The sequence below is a fragment of the Phalacrocorax carbo genome, chromosome Z, assembly GCF_963921805.1.
Source record: "Phalacrocorax carbo chromosome Z, bPhaCar2.1, whole genome shotgun sequence".
NCBI classification, from domain to species: Eukaryota; Metazoa; Chordata; class Aves; order Suliformes; family Phalacrocoracidae; genus Phalacrocorax; species Phalacrocorax carbo.
The window spans coordinates 11,832,485-11,858,648 of NC_087548.1; the positions used below are offsets into that span (position 1 = coordinate 11,832,485).

Here is a 26,164-nt window from a genome sequence, read left to right on the forward strand (position 1 = left end):
AATTAAGTCTGGAAAGAGCAAAAGTGTTAATCTAAGGTCTGGGAAATATAACTTCAAGGATCTTTTTAGGCCTTTATAAATAAATTAAGCTATAACTTGATCAGAGCCTATAAGCACCTGCATGGGAAGGGACTTGCAACAGTGGAAGACTTTAAATTAGCAGAAAGAGATAAAATGGGATTTGGCAGTTGGCCGAATTCAAACAAGGCCTACAGCATACATATTTAGTGTGGCACTACCTTGTCTGCATTCCTCAAATTCCTTCAGGTCACAACTCCTTCTCTTTCACCAAAAGATGTGCTTTAGCTCCAAGAGGAGTCATCGATGTGATGAGTTTACTGGCTGAGGCTATGTGAATCACAGAATTATGGAATGTTCTGAGTGGGAAGGGACCCACAAGGATCATCGAGTCCAACTCCTGTCCCTGCACAGGACAACCCCAAATTCACACCATGTCTCTGAGGGTGTTGTCCAAGTGCTTCTTGAATAGCGTCAGGCTTGGAGCTGTGACTGCCTCCCTGGGCAGCCTGTTCCAGTGCTCCACCACCCTCTGGGTGAAGAACCCTTTCCTAATATCCAACCTAAACCTCCCCTGGCACATCTCCCTGCCATTCCCTTGGGTCCTATTGTTGGTCACCAGAGTGCCTGCCCCTCCTCCTGCCCTTGTGAGGAAGCTGCAGTCCATGATGAGGTCTGTCCTCAGCCTCCTCTTCTCCAGGCTGAACAAACCAAGAGACTTTAGCTGCTCCTAATATGGCTTCCCCTCTATTGGCTCCTTCTGGGCTTAAAATCTATTAAATTTACCTCTGCTTTTGATCTTCTTGAAATGATCTGGGATTGATGGGCAGTATTATAGGGAGAGATTCACAGCTTTTGAAAAGAGAGAATCACAACTTGGAACAGACCAGATAGCTGTATATGAAGAGATTTACAGACTCCTGAACTCTTCAGTTGTCTTGATTCTGATTTATGTATTACCTCATGTGTTAAACAATCAAACTGTATGCACTCAGAGGCAATAAGGTGTTACAACAACAACAAGCATGGGTTGACATTAAATCAATGTTATCCCTTCTCTGCCATTGAAATAAACCTAGTGGGAAAAGGTATACTTGCCCCGCATATGATGCCCTGGCATCATATAAGCTGCCCTTTTATGTCAGGTTGGAGCTTTCCCACTTGTCAGTAAGCACAGGGAAACAGTCCTCTCTTTCTGATCCCCATGGTGCCATCTCTCACAGACTCTTAGTCCAGCTTCCTCCCTGGTCTTCTAGCCATCTGCCTAAGGCTCCCACTCTCCATGGGTTTTCTCCAGTGCTTCCTGGTTGTCATTTTTCACTGGGAGGGCTTCTTCCTCTCTTTACACCTCTAATACTAACATTCAAACCAGTCTGTACAGCTTCCTTGACCTTTGGATACCCTGGGACGAAAGTGCTGGGGAGCTTGTCCCCTCTTACACTGTGTCACTGTTCCCCAAGGGGTGGGATTTGCCCCATTAAGGGCTGGATTGCTCTGCACCAGTCCCAACTCTAAGCAATATATGGTTAAGAGAATATTTGCTTAGAAATGCTGTCTGCAGTATGAGCACAACAGAGTAGGGTAGAGCTGCAAAATTAATCCTTCAGTTTACACTTGGTGGTGAAGAACATCCTGGGATCACAAAGCCACAGTCACGTTCAGGCTGGAAGGGATGTTGGGAGGTCTTTTATCCAACCTCCAGCTCAATGTAGGGCCAGCCCTGAGATCAGACAAGGTTTCTCAGGGCTTAGGCTTATATTGAAAGCCTCCAAGGCTGGAGATCCCACAGCTTCTTTGGAGGCCTGTTCCAGTGGCTAACTGTCACTGTGGAAAAAGACTTTCTTATGTCACATTGAATCCTTTCCTGTTTTAGTTTATGGCTGTTTTGTGTCAATCTCCTGCTGCACACCCCTGTAAAGAGCCCATCTTTGTCTTGATATCCTGCTCTTGGGTGCTGACAGGCTCCTGATAGGTCACCCCAAACCATCTCTTATCCAGGCTGAGCAAGCCCAGCACCCTTAGTGTCTCCTCAGTGCCAGTCCTCCAGTTCTCAAAAATCTTGGTAGTCTCTGCTGGACTCAGTCTGGTTTATCAACATCTCAGTTCAGTCCTTAAGCTACCTTCTGCCTCTCTTTCCATAGGTGAAACTGGAACGCTCCAATCCATTAGCTGAAAATGAAGACTTTTTACAATCTTTTTTCAATCACTAGGGGCAGAGAACAGAAGCACTAAGGCAGCATGGCCGTCATCTCCTTATCTTGTTTCTTTCCTCCCTAGAAAGCTCCTTTCTTTTTTTCAAGTGACTGGGGATGTGGCACTGCATAGTACCGGGGACAGGAGGTGAGAGGGCTCCACCCTCATTGCTTCCTCACACCTGCCAAAGCTTCTTTCATTAACACTCACCTAGTGTTTCTTAATTAGCACATTCTGGCTTGGAGGTGCCTGCCTGTGTTGAAGCCTTCTGGAGGAAATCTGCTGAAGCTTTATCTATAGTATGGCAGGAAATATTCTGTAGAAGAGGAGGCTGAGGGGAGACCTTATCACTCTCTAAAGCTACCAAAAAGGAGGTTGTAGTGAGGTGGGTGTTGGTCTCTTCTCCTAAGTTACTAGCAATAGAATGAGAGGAAATGGCCTCAAGCTGCATCAGGGGAGGTTTAGACTGGATATTAAGAAAAGCTTCTTCACTGAAAGAGTGGTCAGGCATTGGAACAGGCTGCCCAGAAAGGAGGTGGGGTCACCATCCCTGGGGGTGTTCAAAAAATGTGTAGATGTGGTACTTGAGGGCATGGTTTAGGAGACATGGTGGTGTTGGGTTGGTGGTTGGACTTAACGATCCTAGAGGTCTTTCCCAGCCTTAATAATTCTATGATTGTATCATTCTTAGGCTTCTTACTAGACTGACAGCTACTCTTACGCCGTGGTATTACATGAGTTGAGTGTGGTTGTCACCCGCCGTCTCTGTAGTCATCCTTGCCTTTACCTCTCTCTCCTGAGGTAACCTTCTCCTATGGTGGTGTATGTGATTTCCTTCAGATTTTTTATGTCAATCCACATGACAAGTGCATGGCTGAGCTAAGCCAGGAGATTGCAAAGGTTATGCCAGAACTGGGAAGAGTAACAGGCTGAAAATCACCCCAAAAGAGCAGTTATCAGTAGGATAACTGGGATGATAGCTCAGAGCAGTCTGCAGACTCGTTTTGGGGGGTTGGTTGGTGTCCTCACTGGCATTTCAAATTTCCCATTCATTCCTTGGATGATCTAGCAAAGAGTCCACTTATAAAGTCTTGAGAGGGCCTGCTGTCATGGAGAGTCAAAAGGACTTTGAAAGACTTTGCATCAGATCTCCACATGACGTTGAGAGATAGACTGAAATCAACGAGGTGAATTCAGTTAAGACCTTCACAAAGTACCAAAAACATCTGCCAGGGTTGGTCTCAGCTGTGCTTGATCCTGCTTTGCTGCAGAGCCTGGACCAAGATCCTGTGGTCCAAGGACTCAGAATTACATCCATGAGCCCAATCCAGTCAATAATCCAACGACTGCAAAATGGTGTGATTTCAGCGGGGAGTGAGGTGAGAGTTTGACTCATGTTGTCTTCACCACAATAGCACCCAAGTCCCAGATGGTCCTTTAGGAAACATTGCATTTGTCTATGGTTAAATCAGGAGTTGCTGGAATAAATAAGCTCTGTTACAGGTTCTCTTCCGCTCTCGCTGGATTTCTGGCTCATTTACAGACGGTTGCTGGGGAAGTTAAATTACGAGCAATAACCATTCACAATGATCCAGGCTTCTTAAGGATTTTACAGGCTAGGGAGAGGCTGGCACTATTTCCCCAGTTACCTTCTTCTCACTTTTGGAGCAATTGCAGCTCTTCACTTAGGGATTTTATGCATCTTTAGGGCAAATAGGGTGTTAATGAAAGTATAATTACTGGAATTGAATTTGGATTTAATTTTCTGAGCACAAGTGGCCCCTTTCTGTCTTTCTTTTGTTTCCTGCTTGGTTGCCAGCTGTGAAAAAAAATCTCTTTTCAGGATTGTTCTTGATGCCGAGACACTTGCACAGTGCCAGGTATGCAGCAGTGCAATGGGCTCATCCCCTGCCGGGCTGCATTTCACCCAGCTCTCAAATTATGTAGAGCACTCCCCCGCAATGAGGGGGAAGAGCATGATCAGCAAAGTGCCTGGAGAAACCATCACATCTTGGCATTTGTGGTGTCTGCATCTCACAGAACTTTGCACACAGGATCCACGTGGTTAACTGTTTAATGGAAGAAGCAGTAGGACATAGCGGGGAGAGAACATTATTCCTACAAAGCAATTGCTTCCACCACTTCTTTAGGTCAGTTTAGGCATCTCCTCTGTGGAGAAGGACAGTTTTGGTTATCAACTTGAGGACTCTCAAAACATCACCAGGTTCCTGTTCAGTCTTTATTACTTCCTCCCAGACCTGCAGCCTGACAACACGTCTGGGTTTCAGGGATCTCCTCACACCAGGATCATTCCAGGAGGATCCGTGCATGGTCTCACATCAGAATGGAAACAGGACAGCCTGGGAGAAGTGACCCCTCCTGTGATGATGATCTGAGCATGCTGGGGCAATCTGCAGCCAGCACTGTTATCCAGATGTAGGAAGATCTCTGCCATCTCCATCAAGGAGATACTTCCTCCAAGGGCTTTCCAGGACAAATGCTGGCTGTTTGCCTGGCAGCGTCACCCCAGCAATGTCCCTATGTCCCAGCTCCAGCAACACAAAGAGCAGGGCGAGGATCAGGCTGTGTTTGCTAGTGTGTTGAGGCTTTCAACCTCAGAAAGGTGACAGGCTTTGTACCACTGTTGTTCTCTTAATGTAGCATATCTGCCCACTTTGTGTTAGACGTGCATCAGCTTCAGTTAACCTCTGCAAGCAGGTTCCTTCTAGTCCTTAAATCTGCAATTAATTGTCAGATGGGTGCTTCTGCCAACTTGGCCACTGTCTTGCTGAAGCTGTCAGCTTCTGCTTAATATTGTTCCATCTTTGGTACTGGTGTGACTTGCTGAGCGATGGAGAGATTACTTTGGGAAGTGCTTGCCTTAAGGACCTTAATGACTTCTACATTGTTTTCTTCCCAGACTGCCTTTATTTTGCAATACTCTTGCAAAGAAGCTCCATTAGTTTCAGCAGCCAGCTGAGCAGATGGGTTTAACTGGTCTATGGCACTGAAGTAGTTGCACTTTGGTACAACAGAGACACAGCAGCAAACATGTAGAATTAATTCAGATGCAGCAACCTGGTCAGTGACTCAAAGGAAAAAGCAGTTTAGGGAAGCCACTCCTGACCACACTGTGACTGTGCTGTTGGCAGCATGGACAACTGCTAGGACACATCCCTCTGGTTTCCATAGATGATATTGAATTGGCTTTTCCCATGGCCAGTTCCTTCTTCAGACATGTATTAGCATCAGAGAGATTGATTACTGCTCACATCTCTCTTCTGCTTCTGTTATAATTAAAACAGCAATATATGCATGAAGCAATTAGATTTTAATAATGCTTTTCTAAACAGGATGTCAAGGAGCTTAGTACAAAGACTTGGGCTGGAGCCAGATGTCACGGTTTTAGCTGGGATAGAGTTAATTTTCTTCACTCTAGCTGGCATAGTGCTGTGCTTTGAACTTAGCATGGAAAAAATAATGTTGAGATAACACACCGATGTTTTGGTTGTTGCTGGTAGCGCTTGTACTATTCAAGGACACTTCCAGCTTCCCGTGCTCTGCTGGGTGCACAAGAAGCCGGGAGGGGAGGGGACACAGCTAAGAGAGCGGTTTCAAACTGACCAAGGGGATATTCCATATCACATAACGTCATGCCCAGTATGTTAACTAGCAGGAGCTGGCTGGGGGAGGGAGGCAGCAATCGCAGCTCGGGGACGGGCAGCATCAATTGGCGGGTGGTGAGCGGTTGTATCGTTTGTGTTTCTGTGGGGGTTTTTTCCCCTTTTTTTCCTTTCTCTTCCTCTTCCATTTTATTATATTAACATTATCGTCATTATAATAATAATTATTATTATTATTTTATTGTAATTATTAAACTGTGCTTATCTCAACCCATGAGTTCTTTTGCTCGTCCGATTCTCTTCCCCATCCCACAGGGGTGAAGGGGGAGTGAGCAAGCGGCTGCGTGGTGTTCAGTTGCCAGCTGAGGCTGAACCATGACAGTCCATCCCAGCTAAAACCATGACACCAGATCAGCATCTTAAGACTGAATTGTCATTAAAATATCTGCCTCCCAACTGGACAGCTTACCCGAACACAGGCTCGAGATCTGCTTTTTAGGCAGAGTGCACATCTTTGTCTGCAGACAGGACCTGGAAGACCCGATGCTCCTGGGTGGCAGGGCCAGAGCGCGCCATGCGTAGGGACAGGTCACCGATGCCTGTGGAATCTCAGTCTGCTGGTGGGACAGGAGCATCTGCAACTCCAGCCCCATCACCATCCCCATCACCGTGTGTCAGGGAGCCAATGTTCAGGTCTGCACTGGGTTGCTTCCTACAGAGCAGTTGTTGATCAGGTCAGGGCAGATCTGCTTACTGCTGGCGGTGTCTCCCAGAAGGAAGCGAGGTGCTCCACAGGTGCCCATGCCCCAGAGGAACACTCCCTGGGCTGCCTCCCAGCACCTCACTGTCTTTCTCCTGTGTCATTTTATCCCGTCTGCTTCTGGCTGATATGCAGTCCTTGGGCTTCGAATTTGCAGTTGGACTAGGATCAATCCTCTTGTCCTCTTACAGCTCTTACTCAGACCCTTATGGACAGTCCAATGCCATTGGGTCACTGTGAACATGAACAGGGAGTGTGTAATATGACCTCAACATCACTGTGAGCTGCATGGGCTCAGAGATGTCCCAACAGGAAGTGATTAGTGTCCTCCACCAAGCAGCACTGTGCCAAGCCCATCTTCAGGAGAGGATTGACACCAGCAAAGCTGCTAACCAGGAGCTCCCAGGGCAAAGGGGTACTGCAGTGGGCTACAGCTGAGCCTTGTCTGTCTGTGGAGCAGGAAGGGATTTCTCAGCTGCTGCAACAGGGACAGATCCTGGGGAAGAGCAGCAGCTCTAGCTACGGGATTTCCCATGGTTGCATCCAGCTTTTCACTGACCCCTTTTAAGCCCTGATCTGCATGCTGCACCATAACTCAGTTGTAGCCAGTATGATTTAGCATGCCATCCCACATAGTCCAGACTAATACTGTATCCAGCTCCCAAGCCTGGAGCGTTTGTGTGGCATTTATCATTTGCCTGGCCGTTTCCTGTGCAGGGTGGAAAGAAGCTGTGCAAGTTATTTAATTTGTGCCAAATGGGAGACACGGTCTGAAGTAATCAGGATGCTCTTCAGTGAAGAGGGAGGCAAAATAGGAGGAGAGGGAAAGAGATGGGAATAATTAACCGAGGAGGTGAACAGAAGAAGATCTCACTTGGCAGCAGTGCCCTGCCGTAGCAGAAATGTTGTACTGGAGAGCACAGGCAAGAGCGGGGTGAGCAGGACACATGAGCTGATCCTGCTGCACAGCTTAGCAGTGCAAAGGCCTTGGCTCCAGTTTGGGGTACAAAGCTTGAAGGATGTGAGGAGCAGGAGAGCAGCAAGGACAATGTCACCAGCTGAGAAGCTGGAGGCAGGGAGATATAGAAAGGTTCGCACTCCTAAAGAGGTCCTGGGCTGGCAGGTTAAGGAAGGCAGTGCTCTGAGGTTATAAGATGGCAGCAAAGGCTTAGGGAAAGGGTTTCAGTGGGTGTGAGAGGGACATGATAGCAGCCATCACCAGGAGATGGGCTGGCAGCACCGTCCCTGGGGGGTTTCAAAAGAAATGACCATGCAGTTGATGGGAGCAGAGCGTGACAATCCACTGCTCGGGGCACTTGTTCTGGGCACCCCAAGGACTGGGTCAAGTGCTGGACAAGCATCTGTCACAAGCAATTTAAAAGTAGCTGCTCCCACCATGGACCAGGGCACACTGGTGGACTAACGCCTCCTAGCCCTGCTCCAGGTGACACTGTGATTTAAAGGAAACCTACACAGGAGAATGTGTTGTTGAGATGACACAATTGTTCATGCAGTTGAAATATCTAGTGCTATTTTGGGCGTGTCCCTGAGTTCAAGTGAAGTCATGGAGAACAGGAGAGAGGGAGAGAGCACTGTGGCCTGATATTAAATTGTAGGCTGAGCTTTTTCAGTAAGCAGAACAGTATCAGTTGTCATATATCTTTCATGCAATTGGCATTTAATGTTATTAAATATGGAGCATCTGTGAGTGAAGACATTTATTTTCACTTCTATTTATAGCAAAACTCAGTTTCCAGTGTACTAGTATTTATCCAGAATGAAGTATATCCACACACTCTCATGTTGGTAGCAAACAAGAATACATTTACTATGCAAATATTTTTACTAGCTGTATTAAAAAATTGGCATGACAGACGTTTTAAAGAAGGTGCCATGTTAAGAGAGAAACAGCAGCTGGACTTTAAGGCAGTGGAAAAGTGATTGCAGGGGATATATATATGTGTATTAACAGTTGTGGTCAGAGAAAGATGTACTGGAAAAAATGCAACTTTTTAAAAATATACTGTTCATACAACTCCAAATGATCTCTCATGAGATGCTATGGTCTATGAGATAACAGCAGTATCAAAGGAATATGCAGGAGCTGCATATTCGCATCCGTGTTTAGTTGCTTTTATTAAACTCTAATCCATAACAGCTTACTGAGCTGTCATACAAAGATGCTAAAGTAAAGTTGAAGTAAGAAAAAAATAAGAGATGCTGAGTGATAAAGAAATGTTGCTGGGTGGCTGATAGTGCTACCTGCCAGCTGGCATCAAGGGCTGCAGCATGGCACTGCTGGGACCCCTGTGCACCGCAGGTCATCTCCTTGATTTTGCCCATTTGGGTGGGTTTGATGTATGTGCCCATGGGTGCTCTGCCTGCCCAACCCTCTCACTGCAGGTCTGCCAGCCTGAGTAAAGAGGTGCTGCAGATGTGGCTCCTTGCAGTAGGCACAAGAGCTAGAGAAGCCTGGGCATCTTTAGGATTGTTTAGGTTACCTTAAGGTTTGGTGTCTGGATTTCACTAGAATTGCAGCAATATTTGAAGTCAAGCTAGAAGCCAAGGTATCACCCGTCTAGTGGTTTGTAAGGACAATCTCAACTAAAACCCACTTTTCGCTTCCTTCCTCCCCGCTGCTTGGGTCTGAGAAATCCCACAGCTAAAACATTGGGCACTAATGCCCCCCACCAGTCTTCCCATCCAATGCCATTATAACACACGGCATGTGGGCAGGCTTTGGGTAACAGGGCTTCCCACTGAGTGGTGCTAAGAGCTGATTAAAGTAATCCATCCCATCCAGAGGAGCCAAGCAGCACTGCAGAAAGTCTAAACCCAGTAGGGCTGGACCCAGGGTTTGAGAGTGATGGAGAGATGCACTGCCTGTCTCCCAGCGAGGTGAAGGGAAGGGCATCCCTCTCCTCTGTCCTTATCCCAACGGTGGTTTGCACCACAAGGACCCCCTGGGCTGGAGGCAAAAGCTTTGGAGCTTTTTATTCCACTCCGGACCTTTTACAAAGCCATCAGGGGTTTACAAGGCAGGTCAGGGGCGGGTACTTACCTTGCACACTGAGCACACAATGATTTTTCTCAGTGCTTAGCACTAAATCTGTGAACTGATATGACTGAAAATCTTTTCTATGCACCTTGTGAGCAGTTTATCATCTCACCTGGTTCTCCATTTGAGGCGGCTGCTGTTGGCCTGTCTCAGTGAACGGGGGTAATGATGCCCAAAAGGAAAGCTGTTCTCCCTCTCACACACACACACTCTGCTCACAGTTAGAGTGTGGCCAAATTGTTCCCAGGGCTGGCAAAATTCAGTGTGACCTCCTGAAGGAACAGAGAGCCTGTTGCTGATGCTTCCTAATCACAGCATCTGTGCAGGGTAGAGTTAAGGATATTTGCTCATTTGGCCTGTTTCAGATCATAATGTCTTTGGATAACTTCAAATTTATCCATCACTTTGAAGATTTTTTTTTTTGGTGATAGGTGAACTGATGACCATGACCGCATTCCTGGTTTGAACACATAAATATCAGATACAGAAAAGGCAGAAGAGCAACTGTTTTAAATAGTTTTGGAGGGTTTCTGCAGCTGGTACTGGGATAAATTCAGAAGGAGTTAATAAGCCACTGTAATGCCCAGTTCAGAGAGGCTGTGGGCACTGGCACGGGCCCTGTCTGCACTCAGCTTGGCCTTGCTCACTGAAGTTTTCATGCATGGCCGCTAAATGTGGTCTTCTTATGGCTATATTAAGGTGCCTAAATTAGCGGTATATAAGAGTCATTGCTCGTGGCTCTGGAGTTAGCAAGAACAGGGAGTGTTCAGCATGGCTGGAAGCCACGTGCTTTGGAGGCTTGCTGCTTAGCATTTCCTGAGCTCCTCGCTGAGGGTCAGTAGAGATCACACCATGGCACCAATCAGCACAAAAGCAAAAGCCAAACTCCTCCACAGCTTTGTCAGAGGCTGCTGAAACCCATGGGGAAGAGTTTGGGTCCTCCTGTGTGCATATCTTTTTCTGGGCCAGAGACCACTGCGAGGTGGGTGAGCAAGGGTGTGCAGTCCCAGCTGGCTTCCAGCACAGCAGACACAGAGCTGTGGTGACAGCTGTCCTCCCTTATGGCCATGGATGAGTGGTTGACTTTGCTATTAGCTCCCTGCTGCTGCAGAGCCCATCCTTTCCATCAAATGACCTCTTCTCTCTCCCACAGGGGTTTATAAGCCAGCCAGCCCTCTGGCATGCTGCAGGCAGGTACCCGCCATTTAGATACAGGTGACCCTTGCCCACATCCCGAGTGTCGTCCAATTCCCTCTGGTTTATTCCCAGTGATATGCCAAGCCCCTTCCAGGTCTGATCCAGTTTTGTTTGTACCTCCTGCCTGTTGGTTATCACCAACCTTTGATCCCACACCTTCACTAGCAGATGTGTCCTGCTGAGCCACAGGGTGGTCCCAGTGCTGTGTCTTTGCTGGTTCCAGTGGCTTCGCTGGGGACTTATAGCAAGCAAGGGCGGGTCACCTGGGGCCACAAGACCTGTCTGCCCTGCTGTGCCTTGGCATGGTCCAGTGCAGATGGTAGCAGAGATGTCTGAGTCAAATATGTGAGCAGGAACAAGGAGAGGTGCTTGCCCTGAACAGCACAGGTTTTAGCTGAAGCTGGAGGGATGAGCATCTTTGGGGCAAGTGGTCGCTGATGCCTGAACAACCCAGCCATCTCCTGAGCTTTTCTGCCAGATTCATTCCCTGCAAGCAGAACATTTCCTGCGTCATTTATTTCCAAACAGTAGCAAAATAAGCCTAAATCCTTATCTCCAGTCTGTCAGCTAATTCTTCCACAGGCCAGGAGCAATGCTGTCAAATCAGGCTGTGAGTGTGACTCAAGGCTCTCCATGGTTGATAAGTATGTTGCTGCTGTATGTAGATGGGCTTCTTGAGAGCCCAAAAGTGGTCAAGGCACAGACATCCTCCCCAGCTCAGTGTAACTCCAACTTCACCCACTATATTACAGCATTGGGTTGCAATAGGACCATGATGGGGTAGGTTTTAGAAGGCTTCAGGGCTGCAGGGCTTATCACACACCCATTGATGCATGGTTGGTTGGTGGCCCAGGGAGCCAGCGAGGAAAATGTTGCTGTGTTCGTGAAGGAGTTTGGGTTTCCTTGGTTGTCCTAATAGAAATGAGCCAGGGAAGTCTCTTCTTTCCTTTCATTCATTGAATTTCCTGGACCTGTCACTGCCAGTTTTGCTAATGGATGAGCCCTTACCCTGGAGGTGTCACCTTGACATACCTCTGAGCAAGGCAGAAGGAACAAGAAAAAGTCTTCTCCAGCAGCAACATACCTCTGAAGTCCTGGCTTCAGGGGCTGTGTGCCCCTTCCCACTGAGGATAATAAGGATAGGAGTTTTTGGGAAACCCTGTTGGTGGCTTTAGCAGCTTCTCATCCTCTTCAAAATCAGTCTGTAAAAGCTTAAAGCCCTTTTACATGGGAAGCTCATGTCCTTGGTCACTGGGCTGCTTTTTAAAGTGGCCATATCCTGTCACAGCATGGCTGTGCCCAGAAATCCCATCCTGTCAGGAATGGTAGGGACTGGGACTATCAGTGTCATGACAGCAGCAGAGCAGAGCCAGGCCTGTTCCCCTTGGCCAGGGCTCAAGCAGCGGGAAGAGCCCCCTCTGCTCCTGCAGAAGTTATGGGGACTTTTCTGTCTGTGTTCATGCCAGCATGGTTGACTTCCTCACTATTTTAAAACATAAATATGTTTTCCTTTTTTTAATCAAAACCTTACAACAGATGTTTTACAATTTTTCCACCAACGGGGGAAAAAGAGGATGTTGAAAAGTGCCAGCATCATGGCTTTTTTATTAACTCAGCAGTTTACTGTTCAGCAAGGGGATGAAGGCATCAGCCAAGACACAGGGAATCCAGTTTAAATGACTCCCATATCCTGGATGTAGAGTTCAGTATGTGCCAGTGTGGGAAGGGCTGGGAATGGGGCACCCAGGGTGATGGATCTGGGGGCCTTCAAACAGCCAGCCTCAGCCTCATCCTTGTCCTCATCTTTTCCTTGCCCTACCCTTGCCCCTGGGGCTCCACCTCAGTCATCTTCCACCTCCTGCTTCACTTCCAGTGGCAGTAGTCACCTTTGGGACCAAGACGACCATCAAGGGTCCTGCAGCAGTTGTGCCCTCACTCCCAATAGGGCCAGGAGACCTGTGCCTCGGTTTCCCTGCCTGGAGAGCCAGAGCGGACCCCAGGCATAAGGCAAAGGGAGTGTGAGGGCAATGCAGGACTTGGCCATGAACACAGCACCATGGGGACATGGAGGGCATCTCCTCCCGGCTCACCTCCCAGGCATCATGCCCCATCAGCGAGGCAGAGTCAGTTACCATGCAGAGTCTTTTCTGCCCCTGCCATGAGATTTCCTGACACATCCCTCATCACCATTTCAGCCAAGAGCATTTTGCTCTCTTGCTGGGAACTGTTAACAATAAAATCAATGCAAACACTGCTGTGAGCGGCTCCAGTACCCTTTTGATGAGCTCCTCAGGGACAGACCGCCCATGTAAGCTCAGCTCTGCATCTGTCAGCTCCATGGGGGGGATGCTCTGCCCTGGCTCCCTCTCAGCTCCTCGTGAATCCCGTGGATGTGTTGTAAGCAGGGGTGCAGGCAGAGGACAGGATCAGCTACACACCGGGGGCAAAGCCCCATGAGTGCCCTTTCCACACTTGGCAGCAGCATTCGTTGGGAGGAAGAGCCTATCGGCAGAGGTGTGCAGAGGTGATGCTTCCCCACCTCACACACGCGCCGGGAAACTGCAACAGCTCTGCTCTGAGAAGGGCTGCTCCTCAGAGGCCTGACTCAGGCGAAGCCCCTAGATTTGTAGGAAGCTGCTGCGTGCATCCAAGTGGATTCCATAGTGCCATGGCAGTGCCATCAGCCAGCCTGCAGTGGCCTGGCCGGCTCACATGCACAGCTGCCCTGGGAAAATCAGATGGAGGACTAAAGGGAAACTTTCCATTCCAGTGCCCCCAAAAGAACATTATAAATTTCCTTCCCTGTGTCATCCTGCTTGCCTGGTTATGTGGCGTTAAATTAGGGCTCTGGTTCAGCCACGGCTCATTACAGGCTTGCGCGTGGCTTTGTTGCAGCTTGTTCAGAAGCACCAAAGTAGCTGAGCCAGTGTGAAAAGCGAGGTTTTAGAGACAGCTCAGTGACTAGAAGCTGAGCCTTGCCTGTGGCTGGTGACTTCAGCAAGGCTCAGACATGGCCTCCACAGACTTGGCATTACTACCTGGAGGGCATCAGTCAGGGACCCTGCCTGACCCTACCAGTGGGGAGAATGAAGGGCTTGGGATGGAGGTAGGCCAATTGGAGATGGCTTCAGCATCTCCTTTACCCAGATGAGTGAAGGAGCTGCCTCTTTAGCCTGTCCCACAGACCTGTGCACGGTGCTGTGTGCAACACAGGGTGCCAAAGGGAGTGTGTTGAACACCATCAGACAGCAAAGCAGCTTTTCTGCAGAAATAGCTATGTCCCGAAATACCCTGAGCAGCTGTGTTTATCCCAAGGCTCTCACTCAGAGAGATGCTCGGCTGTGACGTGGGCTGTTAGTACACACATCGCTTCTGGTGCCCGGACCACAGCCACAAAGGGTATTGCTCACTTAGGGTGTTAATACAAACCACCACCATCCTGGCATGCAATTGATGGGCTCAGTAAATAAAAACAACCCTGGCCCATCCCAGCACTCGAGCGAGAGTGGGGCTGTCTTCTTGGGAGCAGAGGGATTTCCAAATGTACCCATTGCCCTCCCCAGGGCTGCTCTCACCCCAGCTGTGCCCTCCGGCAGCCAAGGAAATCACTGCTCTGTTGGGGTTGTGCTGGGCTGGACGAGGGAGCAGCACAGGAATCCCCTGGGGATTTCTTTCCTGACAGTCATTGTCTTCAGCTGTGCCCATGTTTGCTAGAGAAACAGTGAGATCCCTGCAGCCCTACGACTTTCTCTTTGTTGTGCCCTGGCATTTCTTTCCAGCACTGGAGAAAAGACTTATTTGTAATTGCTGCACCTGGGGCCATTAGAGGAGCTGCCTCCAAGCTGGGTTGGTGATGTTGTCCCCTGCTGTGCCACCAAGTTGGAGACTCCCTGCCACCTCTCCCAAGCCTGCTTGTCAGACTGGGTACCAGCCCTCCCACTCACCCATGCTTGGCATCTGCTTTCTGGGGTGCCCAAAGCCACATTGGGCACAGAGGCGCTTCCCAGCCCTGCATCAGGGGGACACCCCTCCACTCCCCTCCAAATCCAGATGCCAGGCGAGAGCCAGCAGGCTGTCAAAGGGGAAGGCTGCAAGCAGAAGGCAGCATGGAGCGATGGGATACAGCAACTGGATGGTGCTGTTTTGGAGGAACCCCTTGGGGTAGAAGCTCATCTGGGGGAGGTCTTGGTGGATTGGATGCAGATTGGAAAATTCCTCTGCTGTGGCTGTGTGTGCCATGATATGTATCTGGAGAGCCCAAACCCAGTTATTACTTCCCCAAAGACCCTGAGCTCCGATGAGAGCAACGCACTGGTGCTGCAGCCCACAGCAGCGGGGACATGCTTTGCTCAAAGCACTGGTGGCACTGGTACCCTTAGCCCGGACATTGTCTCCCACCAGTCCTGGAACCTCCTCCTGCTCCCAGGCAAGTGAGGACTGAACCAGAGAGGCTTATTTCCCTCCTGCTACATGATTTCTCCCAAGATGCTGGCAGTTTCCTCTAGCACCTGGGGAGCGAGCCCCTGGGGCTGTTGGGACAAGTGCTGGGAGGGGCTGTGGGAAGGGTTCATCCTCCCTGCCCACCCTGGGGTGTGTGATGAGGGTTGGCACAGCAGCATGCAAGGAGGCACAGGGACAGGCTGTGCCATGGGAGGCTTGGGGTGTGCCCAGGGGCAAGAGAGCCTCAGTGACAAGCTAATGGCCCACCTGGGACGCATCCCCCTGGGTTAGGGGCTCTCAGCATGCACCTTCCCTCCTGGGGAAACACATTTGGGTGCAAAAGGGCCAATCCCTGCTCCTGTGGCTGCCTCTCCCCGGGAGTACTGGCATGGAACAGGTATGGTGGGACCATTCTGGGGAGGTTTGGGCATCAGCATCATCGTGACTGCCCTGGGAGTTGTGCATGCCTAGCATGTCCCTAGGGTAGGGGGGGTGGGAAGCTGGGGGGCTTAGAGGGTGGTCCAGACCCATGGGGCTGAGAAGGGTTGGGAGGAGAGAGGCAAAAGAGGGGTTGTGTCACTGTGAATCAACAGATCCACTCCCATCCCCACACTGCCGCCCTTCCCCAGCCCATTGGGGCTTTCACACATACCATGGCACTTCAGGCTTGCAATAAGGGGACAGGCAGGTGCATCCCCCTGTGGATCAGCCCCCAGTGAGTGCTGCAAGCTGGGACACAGCAGCTGACCATCCCTCCTTGCGCCAGACCCCTCTCCATCCCCATGGTCCTCCTTGCTCACAGCTCTGCCTTGTTTGCTCTCTTTACAGGAGAAGAAAGGCCAGGAGGTTAAGAAGGGCCCTGAGGTGGAAATTGCAAAGCTAGACAAGCTGCTTAACCTGGTGAGAGAGCCGGAGAGCAGGGCAGGGAAGTGAGCAGGGGGAAGGATGGCTCTGCCAGGGGCTGACAGCTGAACAAGCCTGGCTTTGATCAGCGGCTGCTTGGCATGCAAGCCGTGGGCCCCGTGCTGCTCAGTCTTTGCATTGTGGGAACTTGCCTCTATGCCTGGACAAATAAACAGAGGTGCTGGGAGAGTGGCGCTGTGCAGTCATCTTTGGGGTCAGGCAGACCTCACCATGCTCGGTCCCCCAGTCGTAAAGCCCTCAGCTCTTCTCCACCTGCAGCTGGGCTTGCAGTGGGTGAGAGCCCCATGGAGGGTGGGTGAGGGCTGGTCCCGCTGCCCTAGGGAAACATCAGGGCTGCAAATTGGTGGCAGCCAGCCCCATCAAGGGTGGTGGCCAGAGAGACTGAGCACTGAGCTGCAGCCCCACGGCCATTTGTAGGTCAGCCACACACCTGGATTTCAGTGTGGAGCCTAAGCCAGAGGGTGGCTGGGGACTTAGCCTGGCCCCCAACAGCTGTGGGAGAGGGACATGCCATCACTGCGAACAGGGTATCACAGGAGCTGCTGGCCACCAGCTTCAGGATGCTCACATCTCCCCTCTCCCCAGAGGGGTTGCCATGGGGCTTGGCTGCCTCTGCCCAACCGACAGCTGTGGGAACTGCTGGGCGCTGGGGTTTGCAGAGCCTTCCCTCATTCCAGCGCTTTGCAGCAGAGGGATTAGCTGCTGCGGTGGCAGCAGAAGTCGCGGCGGCCTCAACGCATGCTGATGAGCAAGGACAGGCTGTCACCACTGGAGCCTTGCACACATCTGCTGGGACTGGGGACCAGAGGCACTTGTTCCACCAGGCAGGGGCGGTGGCAAGCCTCCTCCATCTGCTCAGCTGGCATGTGTTCTCTGCAAGCACTGCTGTAACTTAAGGGCACAGCTTGGAAGCTCTCTGGTGCCTCTAGCACTGAGGTTTGAGGGGTGCTCCCTGCTGAAAGCCAAATGCCCCTGGCCTGGGCAGACATGCTGCAGGCAGGAACTATCAAGCCAGGTTTCTCACCCAGCATTTAAAAGCCACAGATGGATGCAGATATGAGGCGTTTCTTGTCACCATCACCCAGCAAACTGGTCACCAGCCGTGGGGCAGCCGCTCCTCAGCCCTGCAGAACAGGCAGGACATGCCACCACACCCGAATTTTCCAGGCACTGGGCGGAGTTCAGAGATGCCACCTGGGTCCTATGATTGGTTTATTAGTCTAGCAAAAACACTGCTGCAAAGGAATGCATTAGCTACACCTGACATGGGGAGGAACCACAGGCTCTGCCATGCCTGGCCAAGCCTGCACAGGGACCCTGGCTGGCATCCCTCCCAGCACAGCCCACCCCTCTCTCCCCTTATTGCAACAGCTGTGCCAGCGGGGACCTTGGCTATTGCTTGGATCTAGGATGGGCAGGGCAGAGCCCTCCAAAACCCACAGCACCTGCAGGCAGGGCAGGGGGAGGCAGCTCCCGGGCTTGGGGACAAGCCAGATGACAGGATCCCTCCCCACACATCCACTGTGGTCCCCGGGGAGTGACAGGGCTGGAAGACCCTTCAGTGCTTTTTGGCCAGGCACCCTAAGTTCTCCCCATGTCTTGCACCTCCCCAGAAAAAAGCCATCCCAGGCTGCTTTCACCAGGGATGGGGACGCCAACAAGGGCATGTCTGCTGCCGCGGGCAGGTCGCACCCCACCGCTGGCCTCGGCTTGGAGCAGGCAGGAGGGCAGGCAGAGACATACACCCAGCAAGGAGGGCTGTTTGCCTGGCAGTGTTGGTGCCAATGCTGGAGAGGAGTGACAGACAGACCGGGGACAAACGGAAAAACCATGTAGACCCTCTTGTGGCTCATTAAACTGGCTGCTGGGGCAGACAGGTGCCAAATGCCGTCCTGATGCTGGGGGCACATGGCACCCTTGGGCCACCCCGAAAGACACCCAGACTAGTTACACCCCATTCTGCCAGCAGGGCTCACTCGGGGATGGACGCCCATGCCAGTCCCACCGCCTTCCCTCCCCAAGCCCCTGACCAGCCCCACTCAGGTCTGTGATGCGGTGGCCACTGGCGTGGGCCACGAAGACTGGGGGGACCCCACGGGCTGTCCCCGAACACAGGGTGTGCTCGAGGACAGGGCTCCTGCTGTGCTCGCTGGCTGCTGGGATAGGCAGGATTGTCCCTGTAGCACATCCCCAGCTGCTGTATCTCCATCCCCATGGTCACCGTGGGCATCTGCAGGGACTTCACACACCAAAACCACACAGGCAAAAGGCTATGCCCTGTGTCACGGCCCTTGCGAGCAGCTCAGCATCCCCTCTGCTCTCATCCTGCCCCATCCACTGCCCCAGTCCCAGTGCAGGCATCCACACCAGTGTGACTCCTTCAGCACAGCTGGGTACCTAAGTCCTCAAGCAGCTCAGGGCTGCAGCAGGTACTTTTCTTCGTTCCTTGCCTCGTCTGTGTCAGAAGCTGGGCTCTTCTTGGGGCAGGAGGGGGTCCTGCAGGCCTTGCAGAGGATGAGGAAAAGGATGAGAATGAGCAGTGCAATGACACAGTTAAAAGAAATTGCCACGACCGCTCCAGCGGAAAGAGCAGCCCCCATTGCCACTGTCCCGTGGGGAAAAGCGGGTCCCACAGCTTGGCCCCACACGTAGGGTGCCAGTGCAGCGATGGAGCATGCAGCTGCCACCCACCAGCATTGGCAGGGGACAAAGGAGACGGCGGCGATGATGGCAGTGGGATGGGGCTGGGGCCAGGCACGCAGCAGGACGGCGTCGCCCCGTCGCAGTTCAGCTGCTCTCCGCTGTGTCCTGGGCTTCACTGCACTGCTGGGAAAGATCAACTGGAGCTTTTCCTCAGCCTCCCCTTCTCTGGCAGGGCGGTGGGGCCAAGAGGACCCCTTCTCCTCCACCTAGGAGGGAGAAAGCCATGGTAACAGCTGGCATGAGGGGATGGGCTGCCTGAGCCCCTCAGGGTGGGCTGCGGGGTGCCGGCATGCAGCGACCCTAGGACCCAAAGGGCACTGCTGGGGTTTGGCGGCTGCAGGTCAGCTGCTGTCTGGGGGATCTTTCCTGTGCCCTGGCTGTCCTCCCATCCCCTTCGAGGGCCACCAAGCTGGAGGCATCCCCAGAGATCCATCGCCTCACCCCGGCCCAAAGCCCATTCCCTGGGGCATCCCCGGGTGGCCTCGGCCCAGCTCCTGTCCCCTCCCCACCCTCCACCCGCTTTTTCCACTGCCTGGACCCCACGGTGAGGTCCGGCACCCCAAAACGGGGCGAGCGGCTGGACGGACAGCAGGTGGGGGGCCGGGGAGCCCCTCTTGTGCTGCTTACCCGTATCGGTCAGAGCCCCGGTTTCGGGGGTATCCGGTGCCCCTAAGCCCCTGCCCCACCGAGGAGCGGGACTCCCGGGAGCCCCCGGGCAGCAACAGGTCCCGGCGTTACCTACCTGCCTCCGCTCCGCTCCGCCCCGGGCACCGCCGGTACCCCAACGGCGGAGCGGGGTCCCGGCGCGGGGTCCCGGCGCGGCGTCCCGGTGCGGGACGGGCTGGCAGTGGGGGTCCCGCGGCGGACCCCCGGCGCGGTGCGGGATGCGGAATCCCGGTGCGGGGTGGTGTTGCGGGGTGCGGGCCCCTCGGTGGGTGCCGCAGCCCCGCGAGCTGCCCGCTGCCTCCCGCCGGTACGGGGGGAGGGGGCGGGCCCTGCCGAGAGCCCCGCCCCCGTCATTGGTGGCCGCCCCCCTACCCGTCGTGCGCCATTGGGCGAGCGCTCGGCTCAGGGCCCGCCCCCTCGGCCGGCGCCCACGTGAGCGGCGGGCAGCTCTGTCGGGCAGCGCGCGCTCGGCCGGCCCTGCCCGGCCCGGCCCTGCCCGCACTGCCCCGCACTGCCCGGCCCCGGCCTTCCCCAGCCGCCCCCCCTGCCCTGTCCCTGCTGCCGGTACTGCCCTGCCTGCCCTGCCTGCCCTGCCCAGAACAACGGCACGTTCTTCTGTCCCGCTCTTCCGCTCACTCTCCTTGCTACCCTCCGTGCACTGCCCGCCCTGCCCGTGCTGCCTTCCTCACACTGCCCCTGCCTGCCCAGCTCAGCCTGGTCCTGCCCTGCCCGGGGGCCAGTGCCTGGCTCTCCCTGCTGCTGCCTTGTCCTGCCCTTAACCGCCTGCTGCTGCCCGCCCTGCTCCTGTGCACACACGCACGCACGCACGCAGGGCGTGTGGACGCTGAGGGCACAGCAACTGAGCCTGGCCTGGGGTCCCTGCCAGGACACGGGGACCATAGGCAGGCCGGGGTGGGCACAGGCACCACCACAGCCCGTGGAAGGGGGAAACGGGTCATTTAGCGACATTCATTGCCCCAGGAAACCTGACAGCAGCGGCCTGATAGGCACAGCTTGTCCCTGTCCTGTGCAGTGGGGAAATTGAGGCACGGGCAGCCCATCCCCAGGCACAGGCATGCTCTGCCCCTGCTGAGCCAGGGCTAACTGCCAGCCCCTGTACGGGGACCGGAGCCAGAGATGCTCTGGTGCGGGGTGTCACCCCAAAGGGGGACACCCCGGCGAAGGACGCAGACATGGCACACAGGGTAGGTGGCTGGGGGCACACACAGGGCTCTTCCCACGGCTCTGGGGGATCCTAGAGACCCCCAGGGATCCAGTCCCAGCACCTGCAGCTGCTCTGAAAAGCCAGGGCTGAGCCATGTGTCCACCTGGTGGCACAGGGACACGGCAGTGACACATACGGGGAACTGCTGCAGCCTCTCGGGCCATGGGGGGCCCAGCCGGCTGGGCAGCCCCGCACAGTGTGTCACACCAGGGGACAGGGAAGAGCAGATCCACCAGAGAGCTGGGGAACCTCTCCTGGCCGACCCGAGGGGCCGCCAGGGGCTTGCGGGTGCAATGGCTGGCTGCTCCCTCTGCAGCCCAGGGGAGGAAAGCTCTGGTGCTGCTGGGTGCCAGGAGAGCTGCCGCGGTCAGCCGAAGGTACCGTCAAAGAGAAAAACAAAACAAAAATCACTTTGCAAGTTTTTATCAGAACACATTAAACACACCACGGCCATGAGGGAGGATTGCACAGGCTGTCTGAAGATCTGGCTCCCTGCTAAGAGGGTGGTTTTAACAGCAACAAACGCGTTGCTTGTTGCAATGGCAGAAGCTGTCCGATCAGACACTCGAGCATCTTCCTTGGTATTTATCGCTGATGTGCTGACTAGTCAAGAAAAGCAGCCTCCTCCTCAGGTGTACAGGTGCAGCAGCCAGGGACAGTGCAAAGATCAGCTTAACCCTGCCCCGTCCCCAGGTTTCACCTGCACTGGCACAGCGGGAAGAGGTCTGGGCATTCCGCAGGTGCCTGGTGAACTCCAGCAGCGGGGCTGGCTGGGCAGAGCTTGAGTCACGACACCACCAGAAGGGGAGGAGGATGAGGCACGTAAACCCAGCACCATCCTGACTCATGCCAGGTGCTCGGCTGATGCTCACGGTGATGCCAGGCAAGCGCCTGAGCGCTGTCCGAGCAGGTGAGGCCTTGTCTGTGAAGGCACTGGGTCACATGGTAACACACCACCTCCCTCCCACTCCCGATTTAGGTGAAATCCCTTCTCTAAATGGCGGTATTGCTTCCTGTTGACTTAATGAAGCAGAGCGTCAGGTCTGGCTGGAGCTTGCCACCGCAGGCAGCGACCCAGGACAGGCTGTGAGCAGGGCTTGTTCTGGCGAGAGCTCAGTCTGACACAGGGAACAGCACTTTCTTCCTGCCCAGCGAATCGCCAGCTGCTCCGGCGGCGACTGCTGCTCCTCCATGCATGGGGGGCTGTGGATGGGGCTGCTTGAGCCCCAGCGTTTCCTTTCCTTCGGGAAGGAAACTATCGCGCAAGGAAAGATGCTCCATCCTTTGCCTCACTCAGCAGAGTTTAGGCCGAGTTTTTTTGAGACTGCAGTTCTAGTGGCTTTAAAACAAAAACAAAGAATACCAAAAAACTTCCCTGAAAAAAAACAAAACGCAACCCTGACCTTTCTTGGCTATCAAAGGTGAACAGCAAAGGCAGAAGGAAAACGTGCCCCCCATGCATCAGGGTGCATTTACAGTCACGAGAGAGAAAAAGTGGGAGCAGCACGTCCCCCCTCCCGCAAGGAGAGCTGAAAGAGTAAAGCTTCAGCCGGCAGCCGCAGCTCCACCAGCAATGCTTACAGGGTGACCTCCAGTGGGGTTAGGAAGACATGACAAATTTCATGTTACACGAAGAGGAAACTTTATTTTAAATCCATCTCTGTGCACGATAAAGGAGCAGAAAGGGGAATGAACAGGGTCATTCAGAGCTTACTGTTACCACCACCCCAGGGCACTTGCGCAGCTACAGGATTTCAGGCTGGTTACGACATGAGTCGGCTCCTGCCACTTTGGCAGAGAGAGGTGTAACTGTCAGCTCCACCGAGGCGAAAGGAGGACAGAAAGGGCACGGCACACACACCATCACAGACAGAGTTGTATCCCCACAGTCCTACATTCGAACCGCCCAGCGGGCTCAGCAGATGGACCTTTGGGCACAGAAGCAGCAGCTGACACAGCCCTGTGCCCCACCGTCTGCTCCAGTGATGCAGGTGGCAGCCGGGTGAATCCGAACCGGGTCCCTCCTCCCCTCAGCACCACAGCAGGAGCCACCTCCACCTGCCACACAAGTGGGTACCCAGCACACAGGCCAGCTCCCTGGGCTGCCACGCTGCCCTGAGCAGCCAAAACCCCACTCGGCGAGCAGCCATTCGCTGGGGCTCACCAACGAGACGCCAATGGTCCTTGCTCAGGTGGAGAACACCCCTCTTCCCTGAACTGCATGCTAAGGAGTACAGCCTGGCAGCCTCTGACAAAGGAACTTGTCAAAACACAGTTTCAGGCAGCAACAATCACATCCATTTTGAAACAGTTAACTTCTGCCCTCCCCTAACCACTCCGCAAGCCCCCATGTTTAGCAGCAGCTTTCCAGCCACAACAGCTGGCTTGTTTCTGTAACTCCCCCAAACTACACCCAAACACAGTGCTGACACCTCAGGACTTGGCACAGGACTCCCCAGGCCCTCCTCCAGTGGACCGAGGGTGCTTGCCTGTGCTGCCAGCTCCCCTGCCTCCACCCTGCTTCCTCTTCATTTGACCCTGTGACTCTGCCTTAAGCGTCTCGATCCAGAAGGCGTCAAAGGAGCCTGGAGCCTGGTATCCCGGCTCCTGAGGGTCGAGGGCATCTTTGCTGAGTAAGACGCATATGGCAGGAATGTTTCTCTTCACTGTCAAGGCATCAAGGCCTGCCTCAGGCACAATGGGTTCCCAGATCTCTTCAATCTGTTTGAAGAGCACTTTGGTGATCTGATGCAGCTCTTTGAGCCTTCGTTTCATGATTTCCACACAGGTAATGGTCTTGCTGACCGCTTTGCCTGAGCCAGTGAAAAGGATCTGCCTCACTGAGTCCAGCTCCATCTTGCCGATGGCATAGCCCATCAGATTTCTGATTTTACTCCCATCCTTCACTTTCATTTCAATAATATCAGGGGGCAGGCTGGTGAAAGGAAGAGGACAAGGTTTCTCCACGATTTTGGTCTTCTTATAGTTCTCCATTCTGCAGTGCTGAAAAGGAAGGCAGATCCATTAATACCAACTCCCTCTAAAATGGCTGTGCAAAGAACCTCTCACCCCAGTTAGCTACAACCTTCCCTCTGAGAGGCACTCTGAGCTACCAGCATTGGGGATCCTGAAAAGGCATATCCAAAGGATGAGCAAGAATGCACTACTCATGCAGAGGAGTCACGTGTACCCCAGTCTTCCTCGGCACGTACCTACTGCATGAACACTGCCACAGGGCAGCCTGGGCCCCGAGAGGCAGGTGGTGAAAGGGACAGGGCTGGTCCTGTGGGCCTGAGCAGGGTGAAATAAGAAATACAGGCCGTATCTCAGGGAAAGAGAGAACAGACAGGTGAGCTGAGGTTATTGGGAACAGAAGCCAGGGGGACACTGACCACAGCTGTACCCTGTGAGCCACACCAGGAGGTGCACACAATGAACCCAGGCACGGCTGTTACAGGAACAGGCTCAGGGGCTCTGAACCCCACGACCGGCCAGCGGGTACTCGATAAAGCAGTGCAGGTCACAGGGAAGACAGCAAGCCGGGGGTCGCAGGCAGGAGACACATGGCCAGCAAGAAGCAGAAGAAAGGCGTATGATGAACCAAAAAAGGGTTCTCCCAGGGAAAGTGAAAGACAGAGGTGTGCAGTCTCATAGCTCCCCTCTCTGACAAGGCACGGTCCCTCTACCGGCATCCTGACTGAGGCCTGCCTCAGCCTCCCTGCCACAGAAGCCCGAGGCGCCCAAGCATGCGGTGCTATGGCTCTCTGCAAGCTCATAAGCCCGGTTTCAGACAGAGCCAGCACCTTGTGCGCCGTCCCCTGGCGAGCCAGGGCAGGTCGGTGCCCCCTCTCTGCACCGCGGTAGCACAGAGCCCCCCGAGCCCCGCGGCCCCAGCACGGCGGCAGGCTGCCATCGGGGCTGGGGGCCGGCACGCACCCCGCTCTGCTGTGGGGCGGCAGCGCCAGGCAGGCGACGGGGGCTGCGGAGGGCAGGGCATATCGAGCTCTCAGCCGCACGGGTCGGGGCGGCGGAGCCACTGCCGGGGGGCTGCGAACGGCCGGCGCGGGGGCTCGGCGCAGCCGCTGCTACGGGAATGGGGGGGGGGGGGGGGGGGGGCAGAGGCGGCTGGTGTCACAGGGCCTTGCGGGAGGCCGGGAACCCCTCCAGAGCCCCGGGACGAGGCCAGGATGCGTTATATGTGCCTGCGGGATGGCCAGGTGCCCCTATAGGGCCACGGGAGGTGGCCGGGGTGCGCGGTATGTGCCTGCATGGTGTCCAAATGCCGCTATAGGGCCCCAGGAGGAGGCCAGGTGACCCCGTACGGCCCCAGGGGGAGGCCGGGCTGCACTACACGTGCCTGCAGGGTGGCCGCGTGCCCCTACAGGGCCCCGAGGGGAAGCCGCGTGCTCTATAGGGTCCCGGGAGGAGGCCAGGCCGCACTATATGTGCCTGCGGGGTGGCCGGGAGCCGGGGAGGCCGCGTGCTCCTATAGTGCCCGGGGGGAGGCCGAGAGGCCCAGAATGGGGGGGGGGGGGGGCGCCACGGGCTCGCTCTCACCTGCCGCAGGCTCCGCGGGTCCCTCGCCCCAAGATGGCGGTCGGCGCGCGCACGCGCAGTGCGGGCGGAAGGAGGGCTGAGTTGCGCAGCTCCTGGCCCCGCCCCTGCGTGACGTCAGTGTGACGCTACGTCGGCAAACCCGCGGGACCGCGGGCGGTTGGGCGCCTACACTGCAGCGGCGGTCTCCTGAGGGGCTCCGTGCGGAAGGTCGTCCCCAGGGCGCGGCTGCGGCAGCCCCCGGGCACTCGCCCACACCCACGCGGGAACGTCCCAGGGCCCCGCCGGCACCCGCAGGGAGAGCACTGGGACAGCCAAGCCCCTCCGGGCTCCCCTGCTGGGGTACTGCCCCATTCCCGCGGAGGTCCCGGTCACCGGCGGCTGGCCCGCGCCTCACCGAGCGGTGGGGTTTAGGGCCCTCCCAACAGCGTGACCTCGAACTCAGAACACCTTCGTGCCAGGAGAAACGCTGGGCTCTCGCCAGACCCAGCGAGGCACAGCTTGGGCCCCTCTCCAAGGGGGAAAGGGCCAGCCGCAGGTTCTGGCTTACAGCAGCCACTCGGGTAAGTGCATGTAGGACCAAGGCAAGAGCTGCCACCACCTCTCAGTGCACAGGTGGGAGAACGGCCCACGGGAAAAGCCCCATCAGGCCAGAATCCCCTGGGCACCGTCAGCTCAGGTGCACGGGAAGAAACAGTGGAAAGAGTGTGTGCTGTAGCCTGGGGAAGGCTGTGGGATGCAAGGGGGTTTACCAGCCCTTGGCCCCAGGCCAAAGCCACCAGCAATCTCCTGCAGCTGCCAGG

The 26,164-nt window shown here is 54.5% G+C and overlaps 3 protein-coding genes across 3 annotated transcripts in view; 1 reads left to right on the plus strand and 2 right to left on the minus strand.

Annotated features, from left to right (window-relative positions):
- DNAI1 (dynein axonemal intermediate chain 1) overlaps positions 1-16,379 on the plus strand; it is a 150,932-nt gene extending 134,553 nt beyond the window's left edge. Inside the window, exon 20 of the mRNA XM_064438623.1 lies at positions 16,118-16,379. Within this exon, the coding sequence (XP_064294693.1) occupies positions 16,118-16,222 (105 nt within the window). The 3' untranslated portion in view covers positions 16,223-16,379. The remainder of the gene's footprint in view (positions 1-16,117) is intronic.
- Positions 16,380-17,407: 1,028 nt separating this feature from the next.
- ENHO (energy homeostasis associated) lies at positions 17,408-19,913 on the minus strand. The gene is made up of 2 exons (XM_064438457.1): positions 19,659-19,913; positions 17,408-19,122 (listed from the first exon to the last, which is right to left on the minus strand). Exon 2 carries the CDS (start codon positions 18,811-18,813, stop codon positions 18,628-18,630), a length of 186 nt encoding a protein of 61 aa, XP_064294527.1. The 5' UTR covers positions 18,814-19,122; positions 19,659-19,913; the 3' UTR covers positions 17,408-18,627.
- Positions 19,914-22,425: 2,512 nt separating this feature from the next.
- Positions 22,426-25,445, minus strand: RPP25L (ribonuclease P/MRP subunit p25 like). The gene is made up of 2 exons (XM_064438430.1): positions 25,365-25,445; positions 22,426-23,810 (listed from the first exon to the last, which is right to left on the minus strand). The coding sequence occupies exon 2, from the start codon at positions 23,799-23,801 to the stop codon at positions 23,241-23,243; it is 561 nt and encodes a 186-aa protein (XP_064294500.1). The 5' UTR covers positions 23,802-23,810; positions 25,365-25,445; the 3' UTR covers positions 22,426-23,240.
- Positions 25,446-26,164: the final 719 nt, after the last annotated feature.

Bases quoted from the DNA above. Each gene is read 5' to 3' on its own strand.
- RPP25L (XM_064438430.1), bottom strand. From the start codon at position 23,801: ATGGAGAACTATAAGAAGACCAAAATCGTGGAGAAACCTTGTCCTCTT.
- ENHO (XM_064438457.1), bottom strand. From the start codon at position 18,813: ATGGGGGCTGCTCTTTCCGCTGGAGCGGTCGTGGCAATTTCTTTTAAC.